General features: G+C 43.3%; 1 protein-coding gene across 1 annotated transcript in view; it reads left to right on the top strand.

Annotated features, from left to right (window-relative positions):
- GABRG3 (gamma-aminobutyric acid type A receptor subunit gamma3) overlaps nucleotides 1-18,276 on the top strand; it is a 503,489-nt gene that overhangs the window by 290,287 nt on the left and 194,926 nt on the right. Inside the window, exons 4-5 of the mRNA XM_040969452.1 lie at nucleotides 6,871-7,091; nucleotides 9,797-9,879. Of these exons, the coding sequence (XP_040825386.1) occupies nucleotides 6,871-7,091; nucleotides 9,797-9,879 (304 nt within the window). The remainder of the gene's footprint in view (nucleotides 1-6,870; nucleotides 7,092-9,796; nucleotides 9,880-18,276) is intronic.

An 18,276-nucleotide genomic window follows, 5' to 3' on the forward strand; every position in this document is an offset into this window, starting at 1 on the left:
GAGTGAAACAGAGGATGGAACATCTTCCACTCTGTCTCTCCTCCTCTCTGTATATCTGCCTTTCGAATCTTAAAAAAAGAAGAATTCAGGAAGTAAGAAGTGAAAACACCTTTGTTTAGTATAAATAACACTGCACTTTTTCCTTGATTATTGTTTATAACCCTTGTCTACATTTCTGCTACACTAGGAAGTAGATTATGATTGCATGGTTTATAAAAATTAACATTTAGTGGTTATATGATTGAATGGAAGTTACTTCATCTTTGCATTTTGATTTAACCCCTTGGAAGGAAGTCATTGTCTCCGTCTCAGTAATCGAAGAACCTGGTACAGAATGCACCTGTTCCCCCTACGAGGGACTTTAGGTCAGGCCTCTCATCTTGCTGTATGGTTTACCAATTTTAAATGTACAGTTGAAACTGTTTTAAGGTCAAAGGACATAAACTCTGTATCAGTTCGAATAGAAGACAGAAGAAGAGGAGACAAAGTGTGAAAAGGATCTTTGTCTCAGTCACTCTGTGTTACCATGGTTAGGCAATAATGCTTCAGTAATGACAAGACCCCTTTGGAAGATTCTGCTTGAATCATGAATTCAAAATAATGTTCAGACATTAAGAACCCACTAAAACTCTTCAAGTGTTCCGAGTTTCAATTTCTATGGTGTAATACTGAGACTAAACAAATAGGATTTGACCAATTTTAAGGTCTTTCCAAAATGCCTTTGTGACCTTTATGGTGAACATTGATCACTTTTATTACTCATCTTATTGATCAGTGCCAGCCGTGCTTGGGAGAACCCTTTCCTTCTCTCCTCATTCCTTAATGCAATAAATCACCTTAAAGCGAAGAAGGAAATAACACTTGTGTTGTGAGGTGAAGAGGCGTTTGGCAGAGGCAGACAGAGAGGCTTTAGTTTAGGAGAAGAGTTTATTTGTCAGGGAAGAGAGTCTGACAGGTTGCTGTCTGGAGGGAGATAGCCTGGGACCACTGCCACTTGGTGGGGTGAGCGTGTGAGGGAAAGGGCCGCCCAGGGGGTCCCGCACTAGACCTTTCTCCATCTTAGACATGGGCAACGCAGAAAGCAGCAGCTCCTCGGTTGGTGCTTGTGAATGGCCTGTATGTAGAAGTGACCTGCAGCGCAGGGTGCTCTGCATGGAAGGCTGAGACAAGACCCAAGTGGTTCCTCAGGCACTCCAGAAGTTCCTGAGGAGTAAGACTAGGGTGAACCATTGTGCACTCACTCTCACTCTGCCTCAGGCCAGTATGTGTGCTGCCAAACCTAGCACTAAGTACCTCCATATTCCACAGTGGCCATTATCAAACACTAAATTTGAGTACTAAGTGTGTTCTGTGTGCTAATAGGGCCTGCTACACATTTACTCAGAAATCATTGTTGTATGAATCAAATCCTGTTGCGAAAGTGGAAGAGGGAAGCTATTCATTCCTCCCACTCTGTTGGCACAGCTAATCGTTATTTCCTCAGGAATGCATTTGAACTTGCTTTCTGTTTGTGGAGCAATTATGCTCTGATATCTACCAGTATAGCTTATGTATGTCTCTAACATATTGATTCCATGTCTCCTTCTTACTTCCCTGGCAGCCCCATATCCCAGGAATCCCACTGCTTCGTCATTGTACCATCTAGAACAGGGTGGAGATTGCATCTCCCACGGCCTGCTCTGGGTAATTCTCAGCCACAGCGAGTGTCCAAAATAACTCAGAAGGTCTCTGCTGCTAGCAATGTCTCAGGGGCTTGAGAAGGGAGCAGGTGAATCTTACACGGATCTTCAACTACCCTTCTGAAAGTGGCACACGCCACTCTGCCTCTGTTTCACTTTGTTACCAACAAGGTGATCATACCCGGCTCCATAGAGGAAGTGGGGGAGCAATTCTTTCATGTGCCTGTCATAAGGCAAGCTGTAATATCTGACAAATAGCTCCAGCCACCACTAAATGTATGTAGCAACCACACCCACAGCACATAGCCTCTCTCTCTGAAGAGTGCACGTCACCCTTCAGAGGGAGCTCAAGGTCAGGGTTACATCAACTATAGTGTATTCTTCCTGTTTATGAGTAATTAGTGCTGTCAGTGTCAGGAGCACTCAGACATGTTTGAGAGAAGGAGATTCTTATTATTTTATGATACAATTCAATAGGCTCTGGGAATTCACTCTTCCTTCCCAAGTCCCTTCCCCCCAACTCCCCTCTAGTGATTTTTCCTCTAGTATTGGAATGGGTAGAGCTTTAAGAACAGTCATAAGTCTATCATTCTGCTTTTGAAGTGTCTCCTGATATTGTAGGCTTGAACAATGTCAGAGAGTCCAGCATCCTACAGTCAGGATATATTCAACTGTTTTATTGGAGTCCATCTTTGAACTGGATACAGAGATGTATACTGCACTATGTCTCCACATCTGGACATGTCAGTCAACATTACACTTCTGTTGTACATCCCCTTAAATACGGAGCCAGAGAACACAGTCTACAACAGGGTGAGAAACAGAAAATTTACATCAACATGAAGTTAAACAACATACTACAGGATGATCAATGTGTCAATTAAAGTGGTGAAAAAGAAAATCAGAAACATTCTTGAAGAAAATGATGCTACTGCATCACCCATGTAGTGCTAAAAAATCAGAAAGGAGGAAAACACCATTTCTTTTAAGAGATGACAAAAAATAAAAATATCATTGCCCATGAGATGTAGCAGGTCTGGCATGTTGGGTTAATGGCAAAAATTCCTAACACTTGCAACCAAGAGAGCGCCCCTCCCATCATGGGTCTTTATGGGGACTTTGGAGGGGAGAGGTTATGCAACAACACTGTATCATCCCCCAGTGAAGTTTCAGGTGATGACAGGTGAGTATCATTTGACTCCCAGGAAGGATTACAGAAGTCACAAATTTGTAACCCTGAACTAGCTGCCTAAGATCATAATAATAGGGTCACTCGCATTCCATCCCAAGCCTGTATTTTACCCTGCCCAGTCTATCAAGTGCAACCAGCAATTCAAAAAATTTTGGAGGGTTCCAAACCCACCTGCCTTCTTTCCCAGCTGATGTAGAAATCTGTGAATGTTCAAGTTCCTTGTGTGAAACTAGTTACCATAGACATACAACCAACACATATTCTTCAGTATACTTGAAATCATCACTCAGTAAGTTATAAGCCTGACCCAAATGCTATGGAAACAGTTGTTAAACTGTGTTGTTTAGGGAAGAATGACTCTCTGAGTCTGTAGGTGCTCAGCAATATCGAATCTACAGCTCCACAACCTTTGGAAGGACAGAAATATCTGCAAGGTCATTTGAGCCTATCAGCCTTCAGGAGCAGCCACACCTTAGCTCTTTTCCTGGAGCCATATCTGCATGATTAAAGCTTTTACACCCTAACGACTGAATCTGCTTGTGGGCTTTTGCCATGGGTTTGATCGTTTTCTCAAAGCTCTTTCAATAGGTTTTTGACACTCAAAGCAGTTGTTGTCTTTGTGCTTCCCTGATGGAGATGAGAAGCCTTTGCTTCCAGCCCTTCCAGGTCCTGAATTTGCTTTATCTTTCTTTTCTGTTTCATAACTGCTTTCAAACTGCCTGATTCTCCTCTCAGATAATGTCTTTCTTGTGATAACATACCAATCACAGTCAGTAGCAGTCATCACAAGCTGATTACTGTTCCTTTTTCAACTTCTGCCCAGAGAGCTACATGCTCGTTAGGTACCTGTTCTACTTGGCTATTACACATGTCATTTATGTCACACAGTTCATTCCTGCATGCCTCCTGCTCCCAACCCCACATCCGTGAACTCACTTGCTCACCCCATAAGTCTACACAGCCTGATATAAGTTTGTTTTAGCACATTTTGAGCCCCATTTTTGTATAGTGCATGCTAGTATGTGAGGAGTCAGGTGGGATAGTAGGCAGTTCAGATTTCTGGTTTCTGGTGAAGTTACCTTTAAAATAGAAAATTGTGCTTCCCCTTGGTAAAATGATCTTTTAAAATGTAATAATGTAAAAAAAAAAAAAACTAGGCTTTCCCCTATTTCCATACCCTTCCTGGAGCAGGTTCTCCCCCTGTGGAGGGAACAAAGAAACAGAATCAACATATTAATCCCAGTCTCTTAGAGGTGTTGCCATATCAAAAGCAAGAAGACTGACCACCACTAATCTCATCAGTGGGTCATTGCCAAAGGAATGGTGTTAGTTTTCAGCATATCGTCAGCATGGGAGAAGGAAGCCACAGTCTCACCCTTTTAATTCTGGGTGTGGTGGTAGACATTATTGCCCAGTGAGAATAATTTTTTTTCTTTTCTTGTCTCCTTTATCCTTTGAAATAATTTTCTTGATGTGGCGCATTAAAGACATGATTTCCACCATTTTCTAGGGTCGTTTTTCCCTTGGAGCCCCATCCTGTCGGGAGCCCTGTTTCTTTCCGAAATAAGTCACACTTTGCACACTAGAATTTACATGGAAATTCTTCTTTCATGTGAGACAAGAACCAAGGTTTCTGCTGTGCTTCGTGTTGAATTCTCTATAACACTAGGTTATAGATCAAGAAGTAATGCACACAAATACACACACTGGGAGACTAGCTCAGATTCCCTTTTTCTGTGGAGTTCTTGGCTTACAGATAATCAGTGAGTGACATGCGCACATTTTGGAAGGCCAGAAAGAGGCAGAGGCCAATGAATGGTGCCTTTGGGTAGGCACAAGACTTGATAGCAACCCTTTGTTTGCTGAGACATTACATAGTTCCTGTTTGTTATTTCAGAATTTCTCTGAGGCCTCTGGGTGTTGCTGAACAACAGCCCAAGCTGGTTGGAGGTATTGTTGTAGAACCCCCAAACTGGGTTCACTTGCCCAACTCACAGAAAGTCCATTATTGACATTGGGATAGTGCAAGAAATTAGATGTTGATTGCAAAGCACAGAGCAAGGAGCCAGGCCCCACCATTGCTGAATTCTAAGGCTCCCTGAGTAGTTAGGGGTGAAGGTTCTTTTAAACAGATATTGGAGGCTGGAAGATGCCTATGTGCAAGGTTCCTGATTGGCCAATGATGCCATGTTCTCTATGGAATTTACGAAGGTCTAGTGATCTCCTTCCCATGGCTGGAATTACTGAATGTAGTTAAAATATTTCCTTTCAGACAGAACTGGCCATTAAGGTTCTTATCCGTGGGAAAAACAAGTGACTCCTGGGGACCACTCCCTTAGGTCAGTGAATTTGTTTTGATAAGAGACAGGCAAGGACACCTTGTGCTAAGGGACACAGACAAGCACATCTGGGGCTAAAAGCAAAGGCTAAGAGCTGAATGTGCTTTTATTTTATAGAGTTTTGACTCCTTGGGAATGCTTCCAGAGAACCTGCTAACAGCCCCTGCTGCTTCCTGGGTGTTGGCTCCCCATTTGCTGCAATGCTTATGCAACTCATGCATTCCCTTGCTTTTTTTCTCTAAGGAGAGTCCTGATACACTGTCTTGTTTTCATGAATGCTAAATTTGAATATCAGGCGCACTGTATTTTAACCTTAGCTGTTTATCTCAGGCCTGTCTTCCCTGCATAGGAAATAAGCTTAATAAAGGTAGGGAGTTTTCTTCTTGGCATGGCACTGGAGCTCCAACAGCTTGTAAGACTTGACATTGTCAGAACAACAAAACAACAATAAATGAATGGATTTGGCAATGCACAGTCAGTTAAATTATAAGCTGATCGGTTGACATGCCTCTGTTGGAAACCCAGTGGGGAAAATAACTCTGGGATTTGTTGAGAGATACTGAATTTATACTCTGTAAAAATCGAAGCTATGAAAGATATTGAAATACTGAACAGTCAGCCTCTATATCCTTTTTGCTCTGGACTTAATGATGATTAGGGACTTAATGCTGATTAGCGGGGTGACCTCTAAAATAGTGTGCCCTAAAGAAACTCTTTTAGAGCTCAGTAGTTATCACTCAAGTTCCAGTTATCTGGTAGTCACAACAAAATCTAACTAGGCACTGAGAACATGGGAATGGCTTCCACGTTGCCAGTGTGATTTTAAGCTCTCAGTCTTTTGTTGACATAAGCATTTGGCTTGGAGTTGCTCTGAATTTGTTGTAGCTTCTTCCTTTTCTTTTTATTCTGCATTGTGTTGTTTCAGAAAGTTTTGAATCAAAGTATTACCTATCATTGTATCAGAAAATATTTATGGATTATATACTGTGTGTTTGACACTAATAATTTTAAAATATTTACTTTTTTAACAATTGTAGAGTCAGATACTACTATTTCTCCCATTTTATGGGTCATGCCACAGAGACTGCCAAGGTCCAGCTGCTTGGGTTCATGGTCTGCATTCTCACTTTGAAATATATTTCAAACTCTTAGGAATATTCATTGTTAACCCAAAACGCCAGACAATAGTAAGTCACACAAGAGGTCTTTAGTCCAAAGGGAGAGGTGGCCATGGGGAGGGGAGAGAGAAGTGGGGCTATCAGGATTAGAACTGGTGCCCATATGGGATCACGGTGTATGCAAGGTGAGGACTTTAGCCACTAAGCTACTGCACTGGGCACCCACAAAACTTTTGAAGATCATACATCTTGTACCATCTCTCTTTATACATTATACTTTTGTTGCAATTTTAGACTTACAAAGCATTGTTACATCACATATGGGATCATCCTATTGACTAATAATAACATTGACTATTGTTTATTGATTTCTTTCCACATTAAGTCCAGATGCTGTGTTAAGTAGGAACAGAGAGAAAAGTAGGGAGTTGAGAATGTAACCATTGAAGAAGAGTGAGCTTTTGACCAAATAATAATAATAATAATAATAATAATATAATGCTAAATGAAACTGCCTCTTCTCTCCTTTTGCTCTGTTTTAGGAATACCAAATTGACATATTTTTTGCTCAGACTTGGACAGACAGTCGCCTTCGGTTCAACAGCACAATGAAGATACTCACTTTGAACAGCAACATGGTGGGGTTAATATGGATCCCAGATACCATCTTTCGCAACTCTAAGACTGCTGAAGCTCATTGGATCACCACACCTAACCAGCTCCTCAGGATTTGGAATGATGGGAAAATCCTTTACACATTACGGTAGCATATTTACCTTTTACATATTTAAATATTGCACATAATCATGGGATACCGTATGATGCCTTGTTACATGAGTGCACTAAAGAATTCCCATTTTCTGAAACATCCTTACTCTATGTTTTGGGAAACCTCAAATTGTTCTTCCCTAGTTATTATGAAATGCGCTACAAATTAGAGAGCACGGTTATTCTATTGTGCCATAGAACACCAGAACAAATTCTTCCTATATAACTATGCAAATCTTTAATTGCGTATGGATTTAATTTTAGAAGAGTAATTAAATCATTGTCAGGGTAAGACCCTATTCTCATCTCTAAGTTCTGTTCTCTCTCATTTGACATAAGACAGCATCTTGAAAAATTTTGTACTAATGCCAAGTGTGTAAAAATAAACACACACAATTGATATGCCATGAATATAAACTCATTCCTTCGTTAGAATCCATTTCTGCTGGAGTGGCTTTAAAATTATAAATGATATAGTTAACTCATGGGTCCACTCAGCTAGGAAAATGCAGATGAGTTTGAGTCCTTATTCAATTGTAATTATAGCCAAGTTTAAGACCACATGAAGAAAGGGCAAAGTTGGCATTTCCCCAATGCATCCCTGAGGAAGTAGCAGCTGTCCTGTGATGCTTTCTTTTGGAAGTGGGATAGTCCTAACAAAAACCCAGCAGGCTTGCCAATGTCATTGCCAGAAACAGGAGTTATGGATTTGGCCTGAGTCTACATCTTGCCAAAGTCCTCTTGCCAGTATGATCTGACTTGGCCTGCGTGCATGGTTTGCACTCCCCTTAGCAGCGGTGCAACCTCCGCAGCCTCTAAGTCTGCCTGTGGGAGTAGCACACAGCCGCTGGGTGTCCTCTGGCAGCTAGGTGGAGCAGCACACAGCCGCTAGGTGTCCTCTGGAGCAACACACAGCCGCTAGGTGTCCTCTGGAGCAACACACAGCCGCTAGGTGTCCTCTGGCCACTAGGTAGATCAGCGCACAGCCGCTGGATATTCTCTGGCCACTAGGTGGAGCAGCACACAGCCGCTGGGTGTCCTCTGGCCGCTAGTGGAGCACACCAGCGCTAGTGTCTCTGGAGCAACACACTCGTAGGTGTCTCTGGCCACTAGGTAGATCACGCACAGCCTGGTATCTCTGCCACTGGTGGGCAGCGCACAGCCGCTGGATATTCTCTGGCCAGTAGGTGGAGCAGCACACAGTCGCTGGGTGTCCTCTGGCCACTGGGTGTCCTCCTGCCGCTAGGTGGAGCAGCACAGAGCTGCTAGGTGTCCTCTGGCCAGTAGGTGGAGCAGCACAGAGCCGCTGGGAGCTCACTGTACCCTTCTGTCCTGGAGCTCCCTCGTGTGTTGGGCACACTCAGCTGTATTCAGGCTGAGGAGTCTCACCGTCTCATCTCCAACCCATAATGTTCCTTCTGGACTCTTGAGTTCTTGGAGTCATCAGATTCAATACAGGTCAGGGAATCCTCTGACGTAGGTTCACACTTCCTCCCAGTTCAGTTACAACATCACAACTCCCCTCAACTATCCGTATATCGGGAACAGCGATTTTCCTCCCCTACCCATATCCAGTAAGGAGAGCTCTTAATTATGTATGATTTGTGGCCATAACAAGAAATCTGTGACTCATTAATGTCAAACAGCTGTCCCCAGAACAAATATAGGCTCAGATAAACATAAAGTAAGAGGCTTAGAGAATTTAAAAAATTCAGGGAAATAATAATTTTGCCAGGCAGGGAACAATAATAATGTAAAAACTACAAGAGGGAGTTTCCGTGAGGAAAATTATTGAATCAGCTTCAGATTTATAAAATGTGTTCCTGCATCAGTGTTAAGGCAGTAGGAATGAGATTCTGTGTTGAACTGGAGCCTCGGCAAACAAGCCTGGAGACCTGGGTGATTGTGACTCACAGGGGTCTCTGCTCTGGAAGAAGTCAGCGTAGCCTATAGTGAGCAACACCTACCTCGTGAAATAACTGGGCATTGGTCCAAATAGGAAATCTCCCCACAAATGAAGGATATGAAACAATACCTGGTAAGAAAAGTACACCAGTTTGAAAATGGAGGAAGGGGAGCTGTCATTAAGAAAGACACAGCTTGGGACACACGCTTCCCATACCGGAGACTCTGGGTTTGAGTCCATGTTCCACTTTCGGTTAGTCTTGCTCATGTGTCTCCAGGGAGGCAGCAGGTGGTGACTCCAGAGCTTGCGGACCTGCCACTAGCGTGGACAAGTCAGATGAAGGTCCTCAGCTGCTGTAAGCAGTTGAGGAATGAATCAGTATATGAACCATCACTCTTTGTTCTCTCTTTTCGATTAAAAACAAATGCAAATTTAAAGAGGGAAGAAAGGATTTCATTCAGTCAGATGGCTTGATAATGACTTACAATGTTAAATATTTCACTTAACTACTTGCCACAGTTATATTTCTAAACACAGTCTAGAATCTTACTAACTGGAATTCTCTTTGCTAACGGTAATAGTCAAAAGCAAAGGGAAATTAACAATAGCAATGCAAGAAAGGGTCTCCTTGAGTGAGTGATACAGTTGCCAAGATTGAATTGTGTGTCATACCCTGCATTGAGTGAGCTGCTGACTGTGCTGGCACTGTGGTGCCTTAACTGCCCCGTGTCCTTGCCTGGGGCCTTTACTGTGTTGTTGCTGACCTTGAGGGCAACTCTTGGCTTTTCCCACAGGCTCACCATAAATGCTGAGTGCCAGCTGCAGCTGCACAACTTCCCCATGGATGAGCACTCCTGCCCGCTGATTTTCTCCAGCTGTGAGTACCAGCACTATTTTGGTTCATGAGCACTTTGCAAGGAATATATGGCCCAGCATAGCTTTCTGGCAGTCATTTGATTAGCGGCATTCTCACTGCTCAACCAGAGACAACTGACAGCAGTTTTGGTTTCAGGCACATGTGACTGTCTTACATGGAACCATGTATGAAATATACAACATTGACAAAGCTGTGGTAATTTAGTCACTGATAATAACATTTTAGAATTTAGAAATCAATTAACAATTGACTTACCAGACACTCTTGATCTAATGAGCTATGCACGTTGTTTGGAAGTTACAACATTTCTGTGCAGTATTTCTAGGTTTAAATAAAGCCAGACAATTTATGTTCTAGAATGATTTAAAAAATTTTTTCCATTGGATAGCTTTTTATTTGTCTCATTTGTTGCAAGAAATAAGTTTTCAGTCTATTTTATCTTCCAATATTTTGTTTAGGATCGATATCCTAGCTGTAAAGTAACCATTTAAAAATTCTTTATTATAGCATCTATTACTAAATACCAGAGTATAGGTAAAAGCAAATATCAAATGTAAAATGCATTTGCTTACTTATAAAGCTTTTAAGTAAAGGTCAATATGGAAATATGTCTGTTGAATTTATGATGGTTCATTTTAAATATATTAATCACAAGTGCTTATGTATGATTCATAAGAATCCAATTAACTTTAGTAGCTTTCTTTAAAATTGCATATGCAATATGACAAATACACCGGATGGAATCTCAAGCTGACTTTATGAAATGATAGATCAACATATTTTGCAATTCATTTTAAGTTCATGAAAAGAGAAAGAGCAAAATTTCGCTGATCTCCTAGGTTTGGAAAATGATTTCTCATTCCCAGAACAGTTTGATTTGTTGCAAACAAAATTAACACATCCTACAAACTCTTTTTTCAAAGCCTGGCAAGTGGGTGCTAATGTCTGTGAGGTGTGATAAACCTGGCTGGAGTGCTTGGGACCACCAGTTCTCCATTTGCTGATTTTAAAAGCTCATGGAGCATACACATGATCTAGAGCCTTGTGCATGAGTCTAGTGTGCCTGTATGTGACGTGTCTGAGGGACTCGCTCCCTTCCCTGTTTCCTAGGGACGTTAGCTCTGTTGAGCCTCCAGTGGTCTGATATGAACGAATCTGTGATGATTGTGATTGCAATAGTTTTATGTATTATTGAGCATTGTACTTATTTTTCCAATATCCCACACATTTTGACAATCACTGATTTCTTCACCAGTGTTTGAGTGGCATCCACTGGTTTGGTTTTTCTGAAAATACCAATATTTGTGGGAGCAATTTATTGTTCCATCATTGGTAGCCTGAGTTTTTGTTTCCTGAAACGTTTTCTGATTCTTGTATCTAATGTGGTCTCTTCTAAGGACAGCTCTTTCTGCTTCTGCCTGGTTTCTCTATTTTTATTGATTAAATTTTAATTTTTTAAACCGACTAGCACTGATAGTTGTCACATCTACTACCAAGCTCAAATTCGCTGAAATTCTACAATTATGCTACCGATTCAACTCAATGCTGGTTGGTTTTAATTTTGTGATGGCAACTTTTTCCACAAATACTTATTATTAGGACATAATTTTCACTCAGCACAGTATACCTGTTCAATGAGTTCTAAGACCTTCCCACACCTGCGTAACCATCATTACATGCATGGTGAAGAGCGTTTTCATCACGTCAGATGATCCTTTTCCGGATCTTGTCATCAATGTCCCTACCTTGGCCCATGACGGCTGGTTACGAGCTTTCTGGCACTATGGATTGATGTGGCCTATTCTAGAGTCTCAATTTTGTGTCTAACTTCTTTCACCCACCACAATGTCTTTAAGGAATGTGCATGTTGAAAATGTAACAGTTGTTCATTTTCTCATCAGTAAACAAGCATCGAGCCCTGGGACCTGGACCATTTAAATGGTGTGCATTCTTGCCACATACATGTCTTTGTGATTTCAGGCTTGTGGTTATAATTTCTTCAAGCAGGGCAGCATATTTTGCAATTTCTTATTCCCATTGCCAAAGCTTGCCAGGGAATCTCTTTTTACAGGACATATTTCCTGAGTGCTCCCTCTGAGATTTCCCTCTTTCCTGGGCCCAGCCTTTATGTGGGGTCTGAACAGTACCACCATCCTGCTGAGGCACCAGTGTTCTTTATGTCCCTGCCCTGTCCAGGGGTGATACCCTCAGAAGCCCAGATCTGGCCAAGCAGAGACTGGCAGGGCTCCCACACACTCCCAAGGACAGCCTTCTCCCTGGGGCCCTTATGTCTTCCTCTGGTGGTTTTCCTCATTCTGTCATATTTTTAAAAATGTGTTTAAATATTTTATAAAGTCTTTCAAGTATTCTGTTCCAAGAGGGGATTTTCTGCACAGTGGGCTTGCGATATTGCCAAGAAGAAAAGTGTTTATAGGGATTTTTTTTAACAAAAGATTTTTATAGAAATAGAATAATTTAAACTTTAAAGAGAATTTGTGCATACCATTCATGGAAACCCTGCTTTAAAACCTTAACTGTTACTTAGTGCTTCCTGGAATTGCACAAAATGTTAGGACAAGGTCTTATAAAGTACCAATGTGCAGACAAGAATGGTCTGTGGTCCTCACTGTTTCTGATTCCACGGTTCTGCTGTGGTGTGGTGGTGATGTGCTCAGTCTGGTACATGTAGTTGGAAAGTGACACTTTTAAGATGTGGAAAACAAAAGCTACTACATCTGAAAAATCAAGGAATGGCACGATTGAATTTGTGGTTGACAATAATGAACGGAGACTTATAAGTGCTAAGAAGTAGGCATGTAGAATACTGTTTTCTTACTAGAATAAGTAAAATTCAAATGCTTGAAGTCAAGCACACACAATGATGTGGAACAAGAAAAACACCTCCCTTCTCCCCATTGTTGCTAAATACAAAACGTACCATCCACTCTCGAAAGCAATCAGTGGTTTCTTATGCTATTCAATGTATTTTTTTTTTGGCAAATGATTCAGAATTCATCCTTTCTGATATATATCTAAAGGAATCAAAAGTTTACGCCTACAGAAAAATCCACATATTGGTGTTCAGTTTTAGTTATTATATTGGCCAACGTTTGGAAGCCATTGAAATGTCCTTCATTATGTGAATGGAAAGATGAGCTGGTGTATTTAGATGAGGGAATATGATTGGGCATGGAGTTTTAAGGCCTAGAAAGTATGCAGAACTATCTCAGAAACATATTGCTAAGAGAAATAAACTGGTCTAAAGGGCCTGCAATCCTTATGGTTCCAACCATAAGACCTTCTGAAACAGCAGAACTAGAGCAGCAAAAAGGTATTTCCAGGATTTGATGGAAAGAGAGACATGAATAGGAGAAATACGTAAGGATTTTAGGGCAATTATTCTGTATGATATTATAATTGCAGCTATTGGTATTGCATGATTGCCAAAACCATAAAATGAGCAACACAAGAGTGGGAGTCAATGTTTACCATGAAAGTGTGGTTATAATGACATGCCAATGTAATTTAATTGTGCCTAGAATGCCACTCTCATGGAGGATGTTGATAAAGGAAGAGGCTATAAAGAGATGGATCTATGTGATCTTCATACATTTTGATCAGTTCTGTGAGTCAAACCCTTATATTTAGAAAAATTTTAGATATTGACAGATGCTGGCATGCCAGCAAATAGCGAGTGTGTGTGAGCCACAAGCACGCAGACAGCACACCACACCACTGGAGTACCGGGCTTGGGGAGCTGTGCACTCACAGGCGTGGAGACTGTGGATTGCACAGGGTAGGGGATATGGGGATGTGTAAGAGGGAAGATATCTGAGGGAGAATGTTATGGGTGAGGAATGACTTCTGGGGAACTTCCACCAACTGGACTGTTGCACTTGCATGTAAATGAGGGGACTGAGACCAGTAGTTTGGAGGAGGGAACTCAGACAGCCTTTCAGGATATGGCCAATGCGCCCACCCACTTGGCAGACCTGAGCTGGGCTGGTTGGTGTTGGTCACCAGTGCACATGAAAACTAGGGCTTGAGGACTTGCCTGGCAGGGTTAGACATGTTGCCTGGCAGTGAATGTTGGGGGTAGGGAGCGGGCCACGTTAGGTTGTACCATGAAACTAACTGGCATGTGAGAGAATCAGATCTGGGGCAGATTCTGTGGAAAATTCATGGGCTCACCCTTATGGGATTGCAATACCCACTGGTTAGCTCAAGGGCTGGGGTTGCTGACAGGCCACGCTAGGCATGATCATGGAAGTTATTGACACTTATGGAAACAAGTTGGCAACAGGCAAGGTTGGTTCAGGCTGTGGCACGAGCAGGAATACCCAGGACTGGATGTAGGACAGGCCATGTCACAATATCCATTAACATACTCAAAGGCTGAGACTAGGGAGTGGATTATGTCGGGTGGGGTTCTGCTCCCTCTGGCACACATGAGATCTAGGTCTGGGAGTAGGATTGATAGGAGAACTTGGCTAACTTCCCCACTGGGCTGTAGCTTCCAAGGATGAGTGTAAGAATCAGAGCTGGGTGCGAGCCAGATGAGGTAAGGCTGCTCCATTTGTTAGCAGGTGTGTGGGCTGACTTTGGGGGCAGACCAGTCAAGATGAGACCAAACTATAGAATATTGGCACCTGCAGGAGCCAGGATGAGATGTGGGCCATGCTGGGCTAGGTTATCAAGAGCTGGAAATGGGGTTAGATGGGACTGACCATGGATGTAACATCCTTTTGCATGTGTGTGGACTGGGTCTTGGGGGTGTGCCAGACTGGGCTAGGTTCTGGTGCCTATTAGTGCTTGTGAGAGCCAGCGTGAGCATGGAATAGGTTGAGCTAGGTCGCAATACCCACTGATCCACATAAGAACCTCGTCTGTTGGTGGGTCAGGCAGGGATTGGTTGTAGCACCTAACAGTGAAGCCGGAATGCATCTGGGCTGGTCTGGCAAGGCTGCAAGACCTGCTGGTGAATGTTGGGACTGGAGGTGGGCCAAGTCAGGCTTATTCAAACACCCTCCATTGTTCATGAAATCCATGACTGGGAGCTGGTGTGATAGAGGAGGTTGGGAAACTTTGCTGTTAAGACGCAGTCCTGGCTGGATAGTGTGAGAACCAAAACTGGGGAAGTCCAGGGCTATAGTACCTGTTGACATACATGTGGGTCAGTTATGGGGGCAGGCCAGGCTGGGCCAGACTTGACTAGTCACAACGGACTACAGGCCAGGCCTGGTTGGACTGCAGCACCCACCAGTTCACATTAGGGTCAGGACTGGGGGCTGGCCAGACTAGGCTAGGCTGTAGCACTCCCTAGGATGAGTTGGGGCTAGAGGAGGCCAGGTGGTGCCAGGCTGCCAAATTTCACGATGAAGCAGGCTATGCCAAATTGGGCTGTAGCACTTGGTATCACATGCAAAACCCAAGTTTGGGAGCAAATCTGGTGGGAGCAACTGTAGGGGTTCCCCTTCTGGACCACTGTTCCCACCGGTGAGTGTGAAAGCTGGATCTGGTGGCAGACCAAGCTGGTTAATACTTTAACAACCATAGGTCTGCATGTGAACTGGGTTTGAGGGAAGGCCAGGGTAGGCCAGGCCACTGCAAGCAAGGATCAGGGTAAGTACTGACTGGCTGGGCTTTGCTGCAGCATTTGCTAACAAGTCCTGGGTCAGGGTGCAAGTTATGTCAGACGAGACCACAGTGATCCCTGGAAAATGTAAAGTCCGGGACTGGGAATAGGCCTAGTAGGAAAATTGTGGGCACTGCTCTAGTGTGTGGGCCCTCTTCTATGGTTCCTGCTGTGAGGCCTGAGAGCTAGGACTGGGGTAGATCAGGCTGGACAGAGCAACAGCATCCACTGGGATATGAATGGACTGGATCATGAGGTAAGGTGGGATGAGCTAAGCTGCCACACCCATAGGTGTATAGAAGAGACCAACTGGGACATGGCACAGACTATTCTGTTGAACATACTGGGTATACACAGGAAACTGGCCTTGGGGTGGGCCTGGAGGGAATCATCAGACTGCAATTCCTGCTGATGAGCACAGAGTACAGGTCTGTGGCGCATTGGGTTGGGCTGAGCCATAGCACCCATCTTTTTTTTTTAAGATTTATTTTTATTGGACAGTCAGAGAGGAAGATATCCATCCACTGGTTCACTCCCCAAGCAGCTGTCATGGCCGGAGCTGAGCCAATCTGAAGCCAGGAGCCCAGAACCTTTTCCGGGCCTCCCACACAAGTGCAGTGTCCCAAAACTTTGGGTCATCTTTGACTGCTTTCCCAGGGAGTTGGTGGGAAGTGGGGCTGCCGGGATTAGAACTGGTACCCATCTGGGATCCCAGTGTGTGTGAGGTGAGGACCTTAGCCATTAGGCCATCGTGCTGGGTTTTCATAGGACATGGGGCTGGAAAGAGAACTGACCAGGCAACTACTATGACCAGTGTATGTATAGGCTGATGCAGATGACAAAGTGAACTGGACCCTGTTCTGGTTGGCACACATAAGAGTCAGGTCTGTGGTCACCCAGGTGACGTTCCTTAGAGAACTCTCCAACTGGACCACTGGACTCAAAACTCTAGCCACAGGGAGAATCATAGGATTTGTGATATGACCTAGGAATGCCTCTACTGGGAATAGGCCCCTGATCACTGATGCCTGTGCAGTGAGTGGCATGTGCAGGTGCATAGGGAGGACTTGATGGCCAGATTATTTGGGCCTGCAGAAAATGTCAAATGCCATCTTTAAGAAGATGGAGAGCAGAGCAAGTTGGACAGTTCTCCTGGCCATGCTTTGGCAGCAAGTATAAAATATGAAGATTGTTAATGGTAATCGAAAAAAAACATCTGAGCGTCATCATGTCACTGGTATCTGGGTGAGTGGATGCACTAGGGTGGACTCTGCCAGCCAATGGACCCTGACGGGAGCTTCTCAACCTTGGAGCACAGAGGCCATTGGCTTCTTGGAACTATCAAAACCACTCAAGTAATCCTCGGAACAGTGTTCTCCATATCAAGGTTTCTAAGATGACACCAAGTGGACGTCTCCCATCTCTGGGGAAGCAACTTAGTCAGCAGCTGGGAGGAGCCCCTCCTCTTTCCTCACCTGCTCCCTTCCCACTACAAGAGAAAAGGAAGAAAAGGAAAACTGGAATCATTGGTGCCACCCACCTTCCTCCAGACTTTGATCCTCCCCACCCTGTTCAGTGCTCATCATGGACCTGCAATCCTGTCAACTATATAAATAACATCAAAAGTAAAACAAAATAATTCTAGTTAGAAAATTAAAAAAAGGTAAAACCAGAGGTAGGGAACTCAGTTAAGGAATCAACTGCAATTATAAAGGATAACGCACCAAAGATCCAGTTTATTAAATAAAAGCTTAGGATTCTTCAATGTAAAGCTAAGAATAAATCTTACAGGGATAGTATTAACTTATGTGTAGAGGATTCACTGTTTTTAAGTGGGCATAGCAGCATAGTCTAATTAAAGCATACACTAACAACTTGTCCCTGAAGAGCAGAGTTCTACCGGTGTGTTTGGTTTTTAATTGATTCCCATATGAGTAATGCATATTTTGGGGGAACTGATAAACATAATATCAATAAAGCAACTGAAAATGAAGAGGTGGTATTGTTTGTGAACAGCTGCCTTACAATCTCATGATACTTTAAATAGAATCAGAAACTTCATTTTTTTCTTTTTGAAAAGGTGATACAGTAACAAAATTGAGGGGGAGGACTGCGTCTGTATACTTACAAAACTGTCTCACAGAAACTAATTTTTTTTAAAAGATTTATTTTTATTATTTTTTTATTGGAAAGGTGGATATACAGAGAGGAGAGACAGAGAGGAAGATCTTCCGCCCAATGATTCACTCCCCAAGTGAGCGCAACGGGTCGATACTATGTCAATCCGAAGCCAGGAGCCTCTTCTGGGTCTCCCACGTGGGTGCAGGGTCCCAAAGCTTTGGGCTGTCCTCGACTGCTTTCCCGGGCCACAGGCAGGGAGCTGGAAGGGAAGCGGGGCTGCCGGGATTAGAACCAGTGCCCATATGGGATCCCGGGCGTGCAAGGCGAGGACCTTTAACCACTTGCGCCACCGCGCCGGGCCCAGAAACTAATTTTTAAAAAAGGTTTAAAAATAAAAGTAAAGAACAAAGATATGTTTATTTTTATTTAAAAGAAGGATTTGAAGACTCAGAGAGATGGATCTTCCATCTTCTGGTCCTTCCCCAAATGGGCTCAACAGCTGGAGCTGAATGGATTTGAATCCAGGAGCCAAGAGCTTCCTCTGGGTCTCCAATTCTAGTTCATGAGCCCAAACACTTGGGCTTCCTCTGCTGCTTTCCCAGACCACAAGCAAGGAGCTGGATCAGAAGTGGTGCACTCAA

Source organism: Ochotona curzoniae, unplaced genomic scaffold (genome assembly GCF_017591425.1).
Source record: "Ochotona curzoniae isolate NIBS_2020 unplaced genomic scaffold, NIBS_Ocur_1.0 scaffold_4701, whole genome shotgun sequence".
NCBI lineage: Eukaryota > Metazoa > Chordata > Mammalia > Lagomorpha > Ochotonidae > Ochotona > Ochotona curzoniae.